Consider the following 21,816-nt stretch of genomic DNA (forward strand, 5'->3'; position numbering starts at 1 on the left):
CGTGTTCCTAAATTGAAATTGACGCGTTCAGTTTAAAACAATTAAGCGAACTGTGAATTGGAATTAATGGAATGTGATTGATGGAAATTGTTGGAAAATTTTATTTCGTATTTTAACAGAATTTTGGGGCGTTAAATTTTATTATTTAATAACATAACTAAACCAAGAATATGACATTTGACGCCAATTATATTTTCGTAATTCTGATTCAGGGTTCAGGGACAAAGTTATCGCAACGCGACGTCTAAAAGTTTTTAGATAAGATTATTCTAATGTACAGTAATAATTATCTAGTTATTTAAGCAATTCGTTTTTTTAATATTTATTAAGCTTTAATAGCTCTCCCTTATATATTAATTAGCTCTTTTTGAAACAGAATCAGGAAATCATTATAATAAATTATTTTGGATTTGGTAATTTTAGTCTATGATTTTACAGAATGGAATTTCCTTGTAAAATTTCCTTCCTGTCGTCTAATAACATTAATTCTCATACTAATTTCAGTAAACTCTGATTTGAATTTTCTGGCCGTCTTTTGAACCAGTACCTCAGTAATAAAATGTTTTATTTCTAGACTTCGGAGCTCTCTAACAATGCACAATAAATACTCAAGGTCGTTTGTGAAGGGATGCCCAGACCTATTTTTAGTTATTGGCTATCTGTACACCATGATAAGAACAGAAACTAATACCTGTGAGTTGTGACCTGTGACATCTGAAATGAGTTTTTTAACCATTTTAGTTAGTCGTAAGATATCTAAATGTACTATGTGTACTGTACTGTAAATTTTATTTTATAGTAATTTTTAAATGTGTATATGGGGTTTTTTATGCCTGATTTTTTTTTTATTAAATTATTATTATTATACTTACGTTATCAAAAAGCGGCGATAGTCTAACGATTAAAACTTGGGCCTTTGGAATACGAAACTTATCTTACAGACGATCGAATGGTCCAGTCGTACAAATCCGTCATATCCAATCATCTTTTCAGGCATATTTTTAATGTCTTTGATTCAGGCTGTTACTACTTTCTGATTTGACCGTGTGTACGAAAGGACATCATAATATTATTATGGTTTAGTAACAACTAACAATATAGTGATAAAATACACAGCTAAAGTGACCGTTGAGGCTGAGTTTATTGAAGCAACAAACACGGGCTTTAAACGGCCAATAACGTAAAAACCTATGAACCATATCGGTGTACGGGAACTGGGCATCCCGCCGCACGTGTTCCCATTGATCCCGGTCATGGGAAAACATTTAACAAGGGTGATATATTGCTGATAGTCTATTATCTGCCCCGGTGTGGGTAGGTGCGTCAATTGGACCGTTTGGGATATTAGGAAATTACAGATATCGCTCCTAAATGATTGTTTAAATTCCGATGGGAAACGTATTGGTAACTTTCAGATGTCTGTTAATTGATCAGCGTTGTTGAATTATCATCAATTATAATGAATTGAATTTGGGGAAGGGAGTTCGCAGTTCCCATTTTGTTTGTTTTTGTATCGTGTTTATTATTAAATTTGTACCAAAAGCAATATTGACGATTTTCTTACATAGGTAGGTACATACATATTTTTTACATCATTCTCGGTAACTCCATATTCCTTAAAAACGATACATACACCAAAGTTAGTTGCGCTTACATTTGATTTCAGATTTGATACCAACTTCCTACGTGGCGAAAGCATTTTCTAAGACCTTTAAAATTTGGCTTTAGTCGCCAAGCACTTATATATATAAGTTTTTCTAGTCTAATATAACTCGGCGAACATCTTCTGAGTCTTGTGTGCAATAACAATACCAACTAATCTATCTTTCATTGACTGAAGAAATTATTCGCCCGATTAAATACTTACTATAGACAATTCGCAAATTAAAAATTAGTTATTTTTAATTTGCGAATTGTCTATCAGTCAATTAGTAACAAGAGTTACAATGTATTCTACTAGGCTGTAGGTTTTAAAGTGTATTTTTCTATGATTTCATAATAATAAAAAATAGTAGCACCATAATCCATCTTAACTTAACCCTAGTTTATAACATAATCATTACAATGTTTCTACGAAAGCAAAAGTTATGGGGCACTTTCACTAGTCCTCTAAACAGGAATAATGGTATATTTTACGGTTCGTGTAAAAAGAGGTTCCCATAGAAAAACGTCAAGACATCAAGACGCCTCGGTCCGGAACAGAAGCTATCGGCGATCAGCAAAAAACCAGCGTTTTCGTTGCAAACGGGCCTTTGTGAGGGTGCAGGCATTGAAAGGTTATTTATTATGACCAAATGAAATATAATAACTTTAAGCTTAGAAATGTGCAATGGCAAGTTTTCATCCATACATTCGTACATAACATTAATTTGTAGTAAAAACCGGCCAAGTTTGAGTCAGGCTCGCGCAACGAGGGTTCCGTACTACAGTCGCATTTTTTCGTCATTTTGCACGATAATTAAAAAAACTATGATGAATAAAAATAAATGAAAATCTGTTTTAGAAAGCACAGGTGAAGCCCTTTCATATGATACCCCACTTGATATACATAGTTATCTTACTTAAAAAATAGAAAATACTAATTTTTAATTCATGACCACAACATTTTTTTTTTTTGTGTGTGATGTAACCACAAATTTACGGTTTTCAGATTTTTTTGCCTTATGTCTGCTATAAGACCTAACTACCTGCCAAATTTCATGATACAAAGTCAACTGGAAGTACCTTATAGATTTCTTGGCAGACAGACAGACAACAAAGTGATCCTATATGGGGGTTCCGTTTTTCTTTTGAGGTAGGTACCTAGGGAACCCTAAAAAATTAAAATAAGTTATGGAATCAAGCTGGTCCCATTAATCAAAAACCGTGTTTACCCACAAAAATAATGATATCACTTACGGTACAAATTTTCCCAAAACTGTTACATACATTTGCATGTATTCTCTCTCTCGCTCACGAGCATAGAGAGATAACCACATTACTGCTCACGAGCATGGCATCATGGCATGCCGCATGCCACTTTCGTCTTTCCATTCCATTCATACGTTAGAAAGTGCGTCCGTGTGAATCCAAGCGTTACATTTCTGCTTTTTTTTCAGCTAAATTTATGCTTCACAGCGAGCGGATTTAGAGTTTAGACATTAAGATTGATTGATTCTCGTTTACTCATAGTCATCGACATCGTCATATCAACCCATAACCGACCTACTAGTGAACATACGTCTTCCCTCATAATGAGAAGGTGTTAGCCCATCGTCCACCACGCTAACCAAGACCGGATTAGCAGACTTCACACACATTTGAGAACATTATGGAGAACTCTCAGACATGAAGGTTACCTCACGATGTTTTCCTTCACTATTAGAGCAAGTGATATTTAGTTTATTGATGATTATTTGATCAAAATCAAAGCTGATTCCAATTGCATTTTCTAACCATACTCGGCATCATGATACTGAGAAGCAATTAACATTAGTCATTAGAAGGACGTAGCGACGGCTAAGGTTCGTTAATAATGTATGATCCGGCAGTCGACAGGAATTCTAGTTTCTAGAATTAAGTCAGGAGCCCTGTGAAAGGTTGCTTTTTGTCCCTTAGCAATGGCAGTTCGTTATGCGTGCTGAACCATATCGACCATATCCTACATACTGCTTCCTTAGGGTTGTAACACGTGAACCCCGTGAGAATATAACCCTATTGGCATTAGTAATGTCGCTTTCCACATGGACAATCACATTTCTGCACTTTGCAGTAACAAGTGTTGGCATTAAGTGTAAGTTTATTTTAATCACGATGACCTTTCCTGTTACGTGAATCGTGGTCGTGGAGGTTGGAAAATCAGTCAGGTGCGAGTCGGACTCGCACTCGAAGGGTTCTGTACCATCGTACAAGAAATCACACTTTTTAATTCTCTTAATGTTTCATGGTGGCCATTTTGAAATTTTTGACAATTTCATTTGACAGACAGACAACGGAGGCTGGGTAATACGGTCCCGTTGGCACCCTTCGGGTACGGAACCCTAAAAAGATTGAAAAGATTTACCATCAACCTATCGCCAGCCCTGAACACGGGTCTACCCTCAGAATGAGGATTTTAGGTCTTAATCCCACGCTGGCCAGGTGCGGATAGGTAGACTTCATACACGTTTGAGAACATTATGGATATAATTCTGAGGGACGCAAGTTTATTTATGTTTTCCTTCGTCGTTGAAACAAGTGATTTTTCTCTGTGATTTGGTTCTTTGCTGGTAATGTTTTGTGAGACAATAGAGTATTTATCTAGATATCTTTCTAATTCTAAATATAGGCGTTAGGTATTTATTTTACTCGTAAATTGCGTGCTATCCCGCATTGAAATCGATCTGCAGATGATGCAGCAAGCCCTTCGGTCACCGAATACAGAGTGTAGTCAACTTAGGGGTTACATAGGGGTGTTGTAGGAGTATTTTAGGGGTGCTATAAATATGGTACACGCGGGGGTTGGCAGATGCCACTGGTTTGCGACCGTTACCGTTCCCCTATCTCAGTGAAATTTTGAAATTCGAACACGTGTGTTGACAGCACTTTTTTTCTAATCACCCACATCTTGATGATTTCGCCAACGTGTTTCGGATGCAATAAAAATTTATGTTTTTTTTGTATGAGGAAACCAAAAGCATGTTGTGAAATGATGCGATCTATGGTATCGATAATCGCCATCCTTTTATGGTCATTTTGTGTCATCAAACATGTTCAGCAGGTCGTCTATATAATATATCGTTACAAAAGGTGTTGTGCTCCGAACCTGTGTTGAATTTATCACTTACTAGCGACCCGCCCCGGCTTCGCATGGGTGCAATGTAGATACTAATGTGGTGTCATTGAGGTGTCATTGCATCGGAAACTCAAATGAGAGGATTTTTTCCGACCTAATTCACATAATTTAAATTTCTCTAAGGATCTCTAATTTTTGAGAATTAAACTATAGTTATAAACCTTCCTCTTGAATCACTTTATCTGTTGGTGAAAACCGCAATAAAATCCGTTGCGTAGTTTAAAAGATCTACGCGTTTATACATACAGACATACAGACAGCGGGAAGCGACTTTATTTTATACTATGTAGAGACAAGTCCCTATGGGTGGGTGTCACACAAATAGCATTCCCACGATTGCCATCTCGACTGGTCGCGTACCTACTATACAGATTATTCCGTCGGTTTCAAATATCCAACATCTGCCGTCATAATACGCGATATGTGAAAGCTTCAATCAATTTTATTGCAGCAAGTTAATGCATTTCATTCGTGGCTCGTAAATCTCGTTTTCATTGTAATGTCCGTACTGCACAGTCGGCGCGTGCGCACCCTTTGTTGTGCACCCTCGCGGACACTGACTCTAACGGTTATATTGATTTTTTAACTGTCACTTTTTCCCCAACCCCGCACTTAACTATGTTAATTTCCTGTGACAGTCTAGTAATAAGAATTAGGTCATTTAATTTCAGTCTGTTCATTAGTCATTATCATTTCAACCTATCGCCGGCCTACTAGGTACTTGCTAATATTGAGCAAGGGTCTCTTTTAAAAGTACTTCTCATTCGAAGATAGTCTACCATGCTAAGTGCAGATTGGCAGACTTCACACGTCCTTCAGAACATTATCAAAAACTCTCAGGCATGTATGTTTCATTACGATGTTTTTATTCGCCGATAAAGCAAGTGATATTTACTGATATAAATACTTAAAACGTACATAGCTCCGAAAAGTTAGAGGTGCGAGCCGGGGGTGACTCCTGAACCTCAGCCACTACATATTTCCTCCGCTACTAACCATAATCTATATTATAGAGTTCATAAAAAAATTAAAAGTAACTTAGCAACTTAAAAACAAACTAAAGTTAAGTAAAACTTTAAAACAAAATTAAGAATCAATGGGGCCGATTCTCTTGTACACAATCTCTAAACTAAACTAAAATTACACGTCTAAATCTATTGCTATCCCTTACACAATGTTGCTTGCGTAAAAGGATAGCACTAGATTTAGACCTGTTAATTTAGTTTAGTTTAGAGATTGTGTACAAGAGAATCGCCCCCATTGTTAATATAAAATAATAATAAAAAAAACTAAAAAAAAATAAGAATACCGAATATATACTTGTTACATACATAATATATTCGGTCACAAATTTAATTATTTTTTATTGTACAAACACGGTTATTGAAGTCGTTTTTTTTAAATCTTTTTTCACAATTTTTTAGTGGCCCCATGTATTATAATATGCTATGCCTGGTTAAAAACCTACTGTTTACTAAGCTAATACACTGATCGCGAGCAATTTACTCTTATCCGTTGAGGAGTTCTGTACTCCATCTCCGAAGATATTCATCAGATCTTTACTAAACCAAAAATTATCAAAATCGGCTCATATTCGGCGGAGAAATCGCGTAACAAACATACAAAAAAAAAACACAATCGAATCGAGAACCTCCTCCTTTTTTTGAAATCGGTTAATAAAACTCAATAAGATCGTTAGAAACAGACAGCTGAAATCAAATAAAAATCGTACCATGTTATTACATGCAGATGTAAGTTGAAGAGTTTAAAATGAAGGGTGATAACTTAAGTTATATTGTCTGAAACTGACCAAGCGTACAGTCCAGGCGGGGGGTCTAAGAAACAACCGGGTCACCCAATTTCTAAGATCCCTTCTAAACTTCTAATAGTTTTCGTAATTACACCTTTACTAGTGTCGTTGAACTCTCGAGTGTTTTGAATTTTTTTTCGCTGTAAGTGGACTTAACCGCGGGGTATCGGATTTTGTATGCAATCTGAGTTATTTTTGAAATGGTTACAATTGCGAATGTAATCAAAGTCGTTACTAAGTAGTGTGGTCAAATTTCATTTTTTTTTGGTAGGTATTGCTGTTGTGAAACAGTTATTAAGTATTATTATTTTAATTTACTTATTAAATACTAGCTGATGACTACTGCGACTTCGTGCGCGTGGATTTAGGTTTTAAAAATCCCGTGGGAACTCTTTGATTTTCCGTGATAAAAGTAGCCTATGTCACTCTCCAGGTCTTAAACTATACCCATGCAAAAAACCACGTCGATCCGTTGCTTCGTTGTGACGTGATTGAAGAACAAACCAATAAACCAACAAACAAACGCACTTTCGCATTTATAATAAGGGTACTGATGTAACTTTAAATCAATTACTTACAATTATTTTTTACGAGACATTTCACCCCGGGTAATAGTCTTATCTGATGACAGAAGGGCCTGCATCAGCCTGGCTGGCGCGGAAATGCAGCCAGTATTCTTGGCACCATTCCACGCGAGCATGATTTGTACAGTATATAGTTAGATAAGGTTAGCTTTACGGTTTATTGTAAGAGTTTCTTTAAAATAAAATCAAAATTATATCCATAAGTATGTCAAACTCGTATTTTAAGAGTTTGTTGACTAAACCTGACACATTGACTGACTCATAAATGACTCATCTCTCCTAAATGGGACATCACTCTGGGATGGGACTCATTTGATTCGTATTTTGACGGATCCGTATAAATATGAACCAAGTTAGTGCCAAGCGTACGTACATTTTGTATGATAGCCACTACGACTGGAACAAGTGCACAAACGCCCTTATTAGCAAGATCGTTTGCGTACGCGCAATGTAGGTGGTGTGACGTATCCTCTACTCTTCTCATTTACTCATCACGTATCGTGGGTGTGACAAGGACACAAGATACTACGAGCATAATTTAGTAACCAAACTGTACTATTCATTGATTTCAAGGTTCGATTGAGCGGAATTTTAATAGCTTTGATGTAATTGAATGAAAAGACTTTTACCGTTTTCATTACTTAATTTTAGATAGATTTCTTATTGGGATTTTAGTTACAGTGCGCGGCCGAAAGTGATGGAATGCCTTTAGAATGACATTTCATATTTGTAGAGCGTTGTCTCTGTCACTCATACCCATATGACGCTTTGTCGGTTTCAACGACCGAGACAGTGCTCTACAAATCTGCTGTCTCCTTCTAAAGATCGATGTTCATCACTTTTAGCCGCATACTGTAAACTGTTTGTTCCATTGCAATTTTTGTAGGAGTATTTCAACTAACCGTAAAACTTGTGTAGTGCAGTTTAGTTTGAATTTTGATAAAAGATTTCTTCTATGCAGTTATGGGCTGTTTTTTACATCCAATAATGAGAACGGTTTGGTCATAGGGTACCACGCTGGTCAAGTGCGGTAGACTTCACACACCTTTGAGAAATTTATGTAGAACTCTTAGGCATGCAGGTTTCCTCACGATTTTTTCTTCCACCGTAAACCACTTTCGAGGTAACAAATTTATATCAAATATTTTTACATGAGAAAGTGTGTTTGTTTGTTAATTTGTGGGTTTCTAATTCAATCACGCCGTAAAGTAGTAACTGATCGTCGTAATTTTTTGTATGGATACTTATCGTTGGAAACCTGGAGAGTGCGGCCATTTTTTATCCCGGAAAATCAAAGAATTCCCAAGGGCTTTTTAAAAAACGTAGAGTATCCGTCTAAATTTGCATGCCGTAGACGCCTATAATTTAAAATTACTTGGCACCTAGAATTTTTATTTTTTTATTTTGTTTATTTGAAAGTAATCAACAGCGTAACATTACATAATTATTATTTAAATCTTAATCTAGATTAAGATTTAAATAATTTACAGAAGGCCACACTACAAGAGATTACTTAAAATAATTATAATGAAAAATTGTTTAACAGAATAGAATTTAGTGTGTGTGCGTGTGTGTGTAAGCGGGAGTGTGTGACTGTATGCATATTTAGGTGTTAGCTATTTATTTTTTATTTTTATTGCGATGATGATTTACTAAATTTATTATTTTGAATAAAGTAATTATTTTTGTATGATTTTGTTGGTGGTTCAACAAAAAAAAAACCACCCAGGTATTAGATAAGTTAATAATGTTTTAAACTACAAAATCAACTAGAGACTTGACCCATATCCAACCATTGTTTGTTATGACATATCAAGCTACCTCCCACATATGCTCTATTTTAGATTGCACATGTGCGAACATACGCTAGATATTAATAAAGCACCAACGTAAACACTTGCGTAACTACCAAGTCCTCCAACTAATTGCTATTATCAGCCAATCTGAGCCGTTATCACTTCATAAGTAAGATATTTTGTTACTCTTATCTGATAACATTGAGTTTACACTGAACATTACGTAGATTTAAGCACTAGTTAACTAGGATGATTTATTATCACATACAAAATAGCTAGATATACAGTTCAAAAAAGTATTTTAACTTTTTTTATAGCAAATCTCTAAATATATAAAATGAAAAGGTGACTGAGTGACTGATCTATGAACGCACAGCTCAAACTACTGGACGGATCGGGCTGAAATTTGGCATGCAGATAGCTATTATAGACGTAGGCATCCGCTAAGAAAGGATTTTTGAAAATTCAACCCCAGGGGGTGAAACACGCGGATGTAGTCACGAGCATAAGCTAGTATATTAATAAAACATTAAGCTAGCCTTATCTAATTACTATGCTAATCAGGCCCGCGTAAAATGGTGGCAAGAATACTGGTTGCATTTCCGCGCTGGACAGCCAGGTAAGTAATTAAAAATAATTTATGAAATAGGTATTAGAATCTAGATGATTAAGACTTTGTCTGCGTGGATTGGGGTTTCTAAAAATCCGTGAGAACTTTTTGATTTTCCAGGATAAAAAGTAGCCTATGTCCATACGGCCCCGAGATGCAAGCTATCTCTGCTCTGTAGTCTGTACCGATCAAAACCGGCTAAACGGATGGGCGTGAAAAGCCAGCCGATACTCAGATAGACACATTTTCGCAACCATAAGATAATAGATTTTGTTCAGGATCATAATAGGCTTTATTTTCAAATTACTTAATACTTTTTAGTTCGTTTTAAAAACGTGACACATTAAAAATTACTCTTTATTTACTTTTTAAAAAAAGTCATGATGTTTTTTATTTGTAAAAAATCAGAAACAACTTTGAGATAGAGATCTTTCTAAGTACTACATACTACTTAAGTAATTAAACATAACAAACCAAAGCTTTGTAAAGGGGACAAAGGTCGAGTAAAAAAACTGCCCTCTTCAAAAAATTAAAACATAATAACTTGAGAACTTAGGTAGGTAAGTACTTATTAATTTTATATTTTATGAACCACTCCAAAAACAATTTAATAAGCAGCTTAACAAATTTTTTGCGCATCGCCCCTTGCGAATCGCGCGAAAATGTTGATTAAAAATTAGTTAAGAAAAGAGGTGTTAAAAATCTTAATTTTTAATGACCCGTTACTTAATTAATAAATAGGGTAAATCTTGACTGGGTTTTTGACACCTTGGTGAAAAAAATCACGTCCGGCTTTTTAGAATGGATGGAAAGGCGTCAAGGGGTGGTTAAATAAAAAGGAAGTTGAAATGGACAAAGGGTGTGAAGGAGGAAAGGAAAAAAACACTGAGTAGGGAAATATAATGTAAGACTACTAACATGGAATAAATTTTTGAAGTTGTGAGTAAAAAATATATATTATTTTGTCGTTTTCCTACTATCTACCTGGATAAAAAAACTACCTAGGTATGTACTTAACTTTTTTTCGGTAAATTACACAATACTACGTATAATCGTATAAATGACGACCCTGAAATGAATCCCTGGCGCAGTGGTAAGCGCTGTGGTCTTATTAGTGGGAGGTCCCCGGTTCGATTCCCGGCAGGGGGTAATTTAATTAAATTTAATTAACCACCCATGTATATATTTTTAGGGTTTCGTACCTCAAAAGGAAAAACGGAACCCTTATAGGATCACTTTGTTGTCTGTCTGTCTGTCTGTCGGTCTGTCAAGAACCTACAGGGAACTTCCCGTTGACCTAGAATCATGAAATTTGGCAGGTAGGTAGGTCTTATAGATGGGGAAAAATCTGAAAACCGTGAATTTGTGGTTACATCACACAAAAAAAATAGAATTGTGGTCATAAACTAATAATTAGTATTTTCAATTTTCGAAGTAAGATAAATATATCAAGTGGGGTATCATATGAAAGGGCTTCACCTCTGGATTCTAAAACAGATTTTTATTTATTTTTATACATCATAGTTTTTGAATTATCGTGCAAAATGTCTAAAAAATAAGACTGTCGTAGTACGGAACCCTTGTGGGCCTGCCTCGCACTTGGCCGGTTTTTTTTTTTCAAGTCTCTGTCGAACAACAGCTACATTACATTGACACCTAACTACCAACGATTGTCTCGTGTTCCATATACGCGATAAGTAGGTAGGTACCTACTCGCCTACTTAATGGTAATTTTATTGACCGAGGGTCAGCGTTACAGACTACAGTCAGTGTCAAATGACCTGATAGCTTGACGTGGTTAGACACCGATAAGTAAGTGCCTAGTAGAAATTAGACCTTTAAGAAAAAACCGGCCAAGTGCGAGTCAGGCTCGCGCAATGAGTACTACAGTCGTATTTTTTAGACATTTTGCAGGATAATTCAAAAACTATGATCGGTACATGAAAATAAATAAAAATATGTTTTAGAATGTACAGTTGAAGACCTTTCATATGATACCCCACTTGATATATGATATATCTTTTGCGCTTCTTTTGCTTGTTCTCAGGTGGAAGAAGCGCCGGAATAACCAGCTCTTAGCTTTAAGTTGTGATGTGTGGCACAATTTGTGTAAATAAACGTCTTTTCTTTCTTTCTTTGTTTCTTTCTTTCTATATAGTTATCTTACTTAGAAAATTGAAAATAGGTACTAATTTAGTTCATGACCACAACGCTGCGGTCTCTGGAGTTCTATGTTTGTATGTAGTTCTCTGGAGATATGGAACTCTAAAAATGCATAAAATTGTGATAATTTATGTAAACTTATAGGTATCACCAATCAGTAAGTAGAAAGTAGGGTACAAAAGTTCAAGCCAGGGGTAAGAAACCTGTTGCTTGAAAATGGTTTGCAATTATTGCATTGTTAAGGCGAGTCACCGAGGCTAAGCGGAAAAAACTGGTTTGCTAGATCAAATGTTTTAGGTATTTACTATTAAATAATGGCCTTGCCAAAAATATACACTATACCTAAAGACATTGTCTAAAGAATGTGTTACTTTGATACACAATAGGAAGTACTTCACTCGATCAAATAAAATCTTGAAATAAGCCGAAATAAAAGTCTAACACGAATTATTTAACACTAAAATTTCTGACTTGGCAAATAATTTTTATATGGAAATATTTGTCTTTAAGTACTACAGAGAACCTGCAAAATTTTGGTTTTCAACAGGACTTCTATAATTTATTAAATTCAAATTTAACGTTTGAAACACAGAATTTGAACGTTGCCAAGCGGTTTACTTCAAAGCCGCGCTGCCCGCCTCGGTGACTCGCCTTAAGTAACTAGTTGATGCCCGCGACTTCATCCGCGTGGTTTTAGGTTATTAAAATACCGTGGAAACTCTTTCAATTTCCGGGATAAAAAGTAGCCTATGTCACTCTCCATGTTTTTAACTATATCCATGCAAAAAATCATGCCGATCCGCTGCGGCGTGATTGAAGGACAAACCAACAAACACACACTTTCGCATTTATAATAAGGGTACTGATTTATCCTATTCTTACATTTCTAGTTACCCGTGGAAATAAATAAACGATAGAATATTATTACTGTAAACATTTTTTCTATTGTTATATATTTCCAGATTTCCGTGGGAAAAAAATATATGAAATTCAATTTATAGAATATCCATTACACGCTATAGTTTATGGTATAACATTAACGGTGTTAGATATAAATAAATCATAATGTACCTTGGATAACGATATAATATTATCTACAATTATTAAATAAGTTACGTAATAAATTAAACATGGGGTTTTTAGCGCTATTCGCTCTAAGAAGTAAGTAGTAGGAGAGATAGACTAGGTACCTACCTAATACTTGTATCTAAGCAAGTAGGTACTTCATTACTTACTTTTGTTAGTACCTACCTATTAAAAAATTATAAAAATTAAAAAAAGTATTTCTGATTACTACAATATACGTAAACACGAAAACAATCTAGGTACTATAGACTATGCCTAAATATATACCTAGGTATGAATTTTTTTTTAAAATTAAAATATTAAAAAAATATATACGTTCTAGATAGATGCTAAAACACAGAAAAATCCTAGCAATGAGATGTGAGCAAAATTCAATATAGGTATTTACATATCTATACTTATTTTTGTCTTAAATAAAAAAGTAGTTTTTTTTAATTAAGTACATACAAACTTATTTATAAGTACCTACCTACCCCTACTTAAAATTAGGTAGGCATAGGTACTTACACAATACGATGTCGTCATGTCGCAATAAATAGAAGTAAGTAAATCACAGCGATTAATTTCCTGTTTACTAAATACGTACTTAGGTACCTAATTAAAACGAGACTAAATTACGAAGTAGGCACGCCACAGGTTGTCGAGCCCTGACGTAAACACCATATTATACCTATCAGCCTTGTATTTATTGACACATTATTATGCACAAATAGATAAGTAATTGTGTTTACACAAGTAGTTTTAGGTTATCAGTTCATTACAAGACTTTCTACAGTTAAAATAAAAAATAAAAAACACTAACCTGTTATTCTTTTTTGCGTTTTGCTGTTGTCTGGACTCGATACTTTAGCTTCTTGCTTAGGCACGCTTGGTTTCGGCGTTGTCATAGTGATAGGAGACCTTCTGAGCGCCGCAGGGATAGAAGAAGCTGGTACCAGTTGCCATGCAAACCTTTGAGCTCCGGGCAGGGGTGTTTCACTTGCAAAATCGAAGCCCCATCTCTGGCTATCAAGTTCCAACTGTCTGGCCAATTCTCGCTCAACAAATCGCCTGTTTTCTTCTCTATCAGTGCACCCGAACAAGTTTCTTCTCACACCATCTAGAGTGGTCACTCCTCGTACACGTAAAGACCTAGTGTCCAGCACGGTCGTGGCTTGCAGGCCGGGTGCCCTCACACTTATTGCAGACATCGTTTCAACAGTTCCCAAAACTACGACGCACTTCCCAACCGCATCCGCGGAACCTATACAACAATAACTCAAGTTTTTAACACGAACAAACAAATGTTTGTCTCATTACGAACCAATTGGAATGATTGTAATTTGTAAACAACACGAATACGTCGCGACGCACAAATGACGCGATACGTCCACCATAACATAGAGCGAATGGCCGACTAAAGGAAAAAGAACGCTTTTGCGTGAGCGCGGCGTTCGGCGTTCGCCTTCGCTGCGTGCGCCGGTCGCCGGCGCGTCGCCCCACGCGTATTTCGCCGCTTCGCAGTGTGGCGCTACTATCGCATGTTTTCCTTAAATTAGGTGGATTACCGCAATTTTTTTTATTTTGTGTAATAAATGGTCTTAAATAGAATTCAAATTTGGAATAACATTTTATTTGGAAACTGATAGGTAGATACTAGGTACCTATCTATTAACATACCTACTTACATATTATTTATAAATAATTCTTATTGGAATATATTAATTAAGTAAAAATTTGGCTTGTAAAAGAAACCAACATATTATTGTAATGTTCGAATTTACATTCACTAGACCAAATAAATAGATAAACTAGGTAGGTACCTACCTCCCTACCTACATTTATGTATACCCACGTAAGAAAATTAAAACTAAATGTAGCCATCAACAATGAAATCAATTATTGATATTTCGAGCGTGCAAAGAATGATACCTATTCATTTTAACTTGATCATGAAAGTGAATCACTGCGTACCTTGAATATTGATGGCAAAATGTTGCCATATACAGCTAGCGTATATTATTTAACATAAAGAGAGATGTGAGATGATTTTATTTATTTCTCTAAAACATCTAAGTCATATTATAACATCTTCATCTACAAATAATGCGTACATAATGAGTTCTCAGGCGTTATTTTAACTTTGTGTCAACTGTCATGTCAAAAGTACGATTTTAGTCCTTATTTTAAAAGTGAACCATAATAAAATGGCGCGTGAGAACTAATTTTGTACGGACTATACTTAGTTATGTAAATTATCTTAACCATAAATCAAAAATCTCTGTTTAGAGATAAGCATTTCCAATGTAACTTTATTTATTATTACTTTGTAACTACAATTTTGGTACATGAAAAAAAAACAAATTTAAAAAAATGCAATTCCTACTAACTTAATGAATGAAAATACATAATATGTATTATAATGTTGCTAAATAACTAAATAATGATCGCGACTTCGTCCTTGTAGATTTGGGTTTTTTGAATCCCCGTGTCGTAATGCTTTGATTTTCCGGGATAAAAGTATTCTACGTCCGTCTTTGGAATGCAATATCGTCAAAATCGGCTAAGCAGATTGGCCGTGAAAAAGTAACTGCCAGTTGCCTGTTTACTTAACATTTTAAATTACCTTTTACCTGAGACCTCGTTTCACACAGTCAAATACCTACGTCTTATAAAAGTTTATTTAGGTAAAAGCTTTCTATTCTATTCTAAGACACATTTTAGCTTTTATATAGTAAGTATAGATAAGTAGATAGACTTTTTTTCAAAGATATCATTGGTCAATGAACCATGAATAAGAAAATCGAACGAAAAATAAATTACTGAACTATAAATTAATAGATAATATATACAAAAATTTGTTTTAAAATAAATATTCTCGTCAGAAATGCAACTGTACAGCCACCAAACCAAATAAAATAATATTTTTAATAATATCACTACACTAAATATTTTAATTTACCCTAAAAAAATGGAACAATTAAAGAATTAAAGTAATGGCAACTCTAATACCGAGCTTGTTTACGAAGAACGAAGACGTGTCTAGTTACGTGTGCAGCATACTTTAGCGTCTTATCAGAAACATAGTTGTCTCTGTCACACTTGCATTCGGACGGGTTGCATAAAAGAAGACAGAGCGCGTATTAATAGCACACAACATCGCCGCCATTTTGCTGAACGAAGGCTAGAATTTTAGAGTTCGATTAAAAGTTGATTTAAAATATACAATGCAAATAACAAATCGTTTCTGTTAAAATAATGCATTTTTATATTTCATTCATTCAAAACTTTGAAATTATTTTCGTTACAGAGAGCGCCATTTCGGATTCAGTCGATTCGAGTAAAATTGCGAAACTATTATCCAATAGATTGACAACATCTTTTGTCCGATTTATAAAAAGATAAAATTATCGTTAATATTTTGAATAAATAATACAAATACACTAACCTGATAAGTTTTATAACGATATTTCACGGAAAATCTTCAATTTACCGTCGGGGTTCACTGCACTGGCGTACTAATTTTCGAGATATGACAAAGACGCGATGGCGAGAGCGCGGGCTCGGCGCTGATTGGTTGAAAAAGGCGGCCATTGTATTCATTGGCTGGAGGATTTTAGGCGCCAAATTTCGGTTGGTCGAGGAGCCGGATGGCGGGAAATAAATGCGACTTTCCGGTGCGCTCGAGTTTTGTTACGGAAAATTGTGTTTGGCGCGTTTTGCCTGTGCTTGTTTACTTTTATTTCGGTAAACACTTTCAAGAGCATACGCGTTGGTGTTTAAATGTCGTGTATTTATAGAATTTGCTTGCTTATAGGCGATTTGGGAGTGATCTGTAAAATAATTCCATTTGGGCAGTTTTCCACGTATTTTTTTCTAAATTAGGAAGAACCACGCTTATATTTGGAAGTCTGATATACTAAGTTCATTTTTTCATAACTTTATTTAAAAGTTTTTACTTTAATTTCTTTTAGTAGGTAGGTAACAATAGAAATAAAAATAAGTACCTAATGAACTGTTTTAAAGACGGGGTTATTGTTAAAGTGTTAATATGTAACTTGATAGGTATAGCTATAGGTATTTTAGTTAATTAACTATAATTAACTGTTATGTTTCAAGTAATTTTACAGAAATGTTTAAAATTAGGTTCAGAATTTAAATAGGTAGGTACCTATGATCAATTTTTTATCAATGTCATCAATGACATCAATTTTTTACCTATTTGTTTTGAACATTGATATTAGCACAGATATTAAAATGTAAGTCATGTCAATACCAATAGATAAGACTGAATCTTTCAAATGACCTTAATTTTTATTAGGTAGTTACAGTGCGACAAGGATACCTGGCGCGTGGCGAAAATCGGAACTAACATTGCCGTCAAGTGTCCCCTTTGTTCTTGTTTGAATATTTGCCTTTTTCTCCAACAGCGCCCCCCTGTTAATGTCATTCAAGTGCCAAGAGAGCCTTTTCCTACTGTATGTGTGAGCATTCCTAATCTGTAGGTACTCCAACTTACTGTTTTTAAATCCCGTGGAACCTCTTTGATATAAAAAAAGATTCCGACGAATTGAGAACCTCCTCCTTTTTTTGAAGTCGGTTAAAAATAGCTTATGTCCTTATTTGCGATGCAAACTATCTTTGCACATACTTACAGTGAACATCATCAACCCATCTTCAGCTCACTACTGAGCACAGGTCTCCCCTTAGAATGAGAATGGTTTGTTGTTGTGTGTGTAGTGTTTTAGAGTCAACGGGACCCTATTACTAAGCCTCCGCTGTCCGTCCGTCCGTCCGTCTGTCAGCGGGCTGTATCTCGTGAACCATAATAGGTAGAGAGTTGAAATTTTCACAGAATGTGTATATTTCTAAGAACGCTATGATAACAAACAATAAAAATTTCAAAATGGCTGCCACAAAAATTAAAAAGTGTTATTTCTCGTACGATGGTACAGAACCTTTCGTATACGAGTTCAACTCGCACTTAACTGATTTTTAGGTATATTATTTATTTTCTTCTTAAGGCAAAAACCGTTAGTGACTTTTTGACCTATTTATACCGGAAGTCAGCGCAAAGTTTGCGGTAGACAAAAACGCGTTTCCGTTCCAAGCAGATGGTTTGGTTTGGTTGCACAGATAAAAAAATATTACTTTCTCTGCAGGTGCATTGAAGATTAGGATTTGGGATTATTTTACCGTTACATTTACCATTATTTTATGTGCGACTAACGACCCGCCCCGGCTTCGCATGGGCAGCCAAAGTATTCATAGATTTTCGGATATATTTTAATGGTGCCCACTACGAAAAGCGGTAGATACTTCGAAAGATAGGCACTACGAATAGCCTAGTGATTATGACGTCGTCCTTCAATTGGAAGATCTCTAACTTTTCGGAGCTTATGTTCATTTTGCGGGTCCCCGAATGGGAGACCGAGATGAAATCACTGGCTCCGATGATAAAATTTTAACCGGAAGGAGCTTTCCTCCGGTTAAAATTTCAAAATACATAATATATTAATTAACTAACTAATGCCCGCGTCGCGTCGAATAAACACTTTTCTATATTTTCTACAAGAGAAACGTGCGAAGTAGGTATACTTAGATTTGACTATAAGTACCTACTATGTCATAATAAAAAACGAAACTGCAAGTTATGCACAACAAATAACGCTGAATAGGTGTTACTTGATGCCAATGACCGATATCATGCTTATTCATTGATCACGATACCTACCTACTTTGTACGTGTACCTATAATGTTTTTGTTCTAGTTTCTATTCTTATTAGTCGAGTCTGAACTATGACCGATATTTGATATCAATCAATCAATCAGCCTGTTTGCGTCCACATAGATCTTCCCATGAGTGTGCCACCACTCACGATCAGCTCTGCCTTCCTCATCCACCTACTTCCCGCTACCTTCTTAAGGTCGTCAGTCCAGCGGGTTGGAGGTCGTCCCACACTGCGCTTGTCGATACGCGGTCTGCACTCCAGAACACGTCTACCCCAGCGGATATAAAGATCAAGCCTCAATAACTCAACGGTTGAGGAGAGGACTGAATTCCGAAAGGTCGGTGGTACAAACACCACCCGTTGCACTATTGTCGTACCTATACTTGTTCCTAAGCTTATTTGGAGGGAAAAGGGGAATATTAGTCCTGATGAATGCTGATGTTAGCATGGCTAATACTCTTTTTTAAAATGAAAGATTATTTTATTCCCAGTCCAATAGTAGTAGGTTGCCTTATCAGAAGAGCAAAAACAGAAAAATTTGCATCTTAAAATTTGGATTAAGAACTTTTCAAAACATTACACTTTTATTTGGGCAGTCGTGTAAAAAAAGCTTTGCCACATGCAACCGCGTACGTCATTTTTCCCCCCCTAATCTTAAAATTAAGCCCACCATTCCTTGTGGATGAGTGATGAGTGATCTAAAACACATTTCTACATTCTTTTACACAAAAACTGTTCAACCGACACCTGGGCTACGGATGCGCGTTTCCGATTTAATTGAGCTATTTATAACTGTAACTTAGGGGTAACTTTGAACTTTCTTTATAACTTTCAGGGACCAACTGAGGGGTAACTTTTAAGAGAAGTTCGCTTCGGGGGTTACTGAGCTCACTGCATATGCATACGATGCGAGTACTAGTACTTAGTTTGATTCTCATTTGAATATTAACCAATCAGTACCCATATTATAAATGCGAAAGTGTGTTTGTTTGTTGGTTTGACCTTCAATCACGTCGCAACAGAGCAACGGACCGATGTGATTTTTTGCATGGGTATAGTTAATGACCTGGAGAGTGACATAGGCTGCGTTTTTCTACGTTAGGTTTGATTGCAAACAATCAAGATTACAAATTGTTTTGTACATGTGCAAGACATATAGCATTTATGCCGAGTTGGGACCTTTTTTTTCGGGGTGGCACACACATGACATAGTTTATTCCGGCGCTTCTTCTGCTTGAGGTCTTTTGACTTTACTGCTCAAGTATTAGAGGTGCCGGGATAACCTATCCAGTAGGTTTAACTGGTAATGTGTGGCACAGCCTTAAAAAATAAACGTTCTTTCTTTCTTTCAATCAAGCGTTAGTCTGTAAATTGAAAATTCTTAACGGTAGGGTGGGAGGAAGGGCATAGCGCATGCTGCACGTTGTACCATACAGATGTATCTCATTTGGTGGATCTTAAAAACGTACTTAGCTTGTTGTTCCTTGTGACAACAAGGTTGTCACGCACTGCAATAGCTTGTAATGATGACTATGTCGCGTGTCGCCCTGACGACAGCCTTTAGATGCGGGCTGTAACATGTTACTCGACCTAGAAAATTATCTTATCTGTAAGTTCAACTGCACACGACAGACGTAACAGTGTAATTATTATGTAATTAGCTGATTACCGGCGGTTACAGCTTTTATGTAATAGCCTTATCTTGGAAATGACTTGGGAAATAAAAAGCTCAGTGCTTAGGCGGTAAATTGTTATTTCATCATCATCATTATCAAATCTTATGTCGATGTTATCAACCGATAGGCGTCCACTACTGAGCATAGGTCTCTTGTAGGGACGCACATGACAAGTTCTTGCGCCGCCTGAATCCAGCGGTTCCCTGCGACTCCTTTGAAAACTCAGCGTTGGAAGACTCTTCTTAGAACGGTTGCTTTCCGTTACGAGGTCGTCATTCTAGCAGCTTGGGACCCCAACCTTGTGACGGTCCTTCACCGTTAAAGTACCTGGGTGATATTTAATTGCTTAAAACGTTCATAACATACCTACCCGATATCGAACCCCAGACCCCTAAATAGGAGGACCGCTTACGCTTACTCACTGAATATGTTTTTGTATCTCAGGAAATAGATTTGGTTATGGATATGTGTGTTTATTTTTTTGTATCTCAAAAATCGCGTAACGAATCTCACTCTATCATTAATCGATTAGGTACGAGTACATGTCGGATTCTGTTTTTTTGTAGTACGTTCAATTAAAAAAATCCAAGCACCGAAGGTGTGTGTCCAATTAAAAGAATACCAGAGCGCGTCCGTTGCGCAGGCAATCAACTTATGGGATACTTCTTAAGGAATGCTGTATTAAGTTCTCTGCCGTGCCAAATCGGTGTGTAATTTGTGACCTGGTCATATGTATTATATTGTACAGGTTTCAGGCTGAGATCTATAGAGCGCACTTTGACTTTGCTCAGACTTAAGATTGGGTTAAAACGAGACAGATTTGTGTGAGAGATATAGCTCTGTCTCGTTTTAACTCTGTCTTAAGTCTCAGCAAAGTCAGAGTGTGGTCTATAGATCTCACCCTAAGATTTAACTGACTTGAGACAGGTTGGCTTGAAGAGGCAACATTTTATTGGTTCCGGAGGATGGTCTATACCTTGACAGATACCGCTGGTTGGGCTGCGCGAACGAGCTCGGACCCGTAGTCCAGCCACCAGGCGATGCGTGGGACACCGTCGGTAAAAGTCCGACACAACCTTCATGCCTCCCAAGATACTGTTGTATCCATGACGGATCTCCCCACGAAAAAAAGATGGCTTGAAGAGGTAAGGAATATGAGTTGAGGAGAAAACGGAGGGAGGCATTTGCGCAGTTTAGTTTTTTTTAGTAAAAGAATATTAGCCAAGTTAAGTAATACTGATTAATATACCCCTTTCCCTTCCAATTAAGCGTAAAGCTTGTGCTAGGAGTGCAACGGGTGGGATTTGAACCGGCGCGCGGCGACCTATCGGTTTTCAGTCCGCTCCTTTAACCGTTGAGCTATCGAGGCCCTAATAAGAAACAAGACAAGTACCTAATGAATTCCATTTCTTCAAGAAAATGTTTCATTGAAATGAACTCTGGAGGAAAGTGTAGGAAATGTACCCATCTGTATATGACTTGTACTGTGCCTTCCTGTAACGTGGCGAGAATTTTCACATAATGGATCCACTCGAAATATTGTGGGGACATGCAAGGACTTTAAAA

The 21,816-nt window shown here is 36.3% G+C and overlaps 1 protein-coding gene across 1 annotated transcript in view; it reads right to left on the reverse strand.

The window, feature by feature from the left end:
* dap (dacapo) overlaps positions 1–16,421 on the reverse strand; it is a 71,684-nt gene extending 55,263 nt beyond the window's left edge. The window contains exons 1-2 of the mRNA XM_034980561.2: positions 16,290–16,421; positions 13,665–14,105 (exon numbers count right to left, since the gene is read on the reverse strand). Coding sequence (XP_034836452.1) covers positions 13,665–14,052 — 388 coding nt within the window. The 5' untranslated portion in view covers positions 14,053–14,105; positions 16,290–16,421. The remainder of the gene's footprint in view (positions 1–13,664; positions 14,106–16,289) is intronic.
* Between the last annotated feature and the right edge of the window lie 5,395 nt (positions 16,422–21,816).

Source organism: Maniola hyperantus, chromosome 22 (assembly GCF_902806685.2).
Source record: "Maniola hyperantus chromosome 22, iAphHyp1.2, whole genome shotgun sequence".
Classification (NCBI taxonomy): domain Eukaryota; kingdom Metazoa; phylum Arthropoda; class Insecta; order Lepidoptera; family Nymphalidae; genus Maniola; species Maniola hyperantus.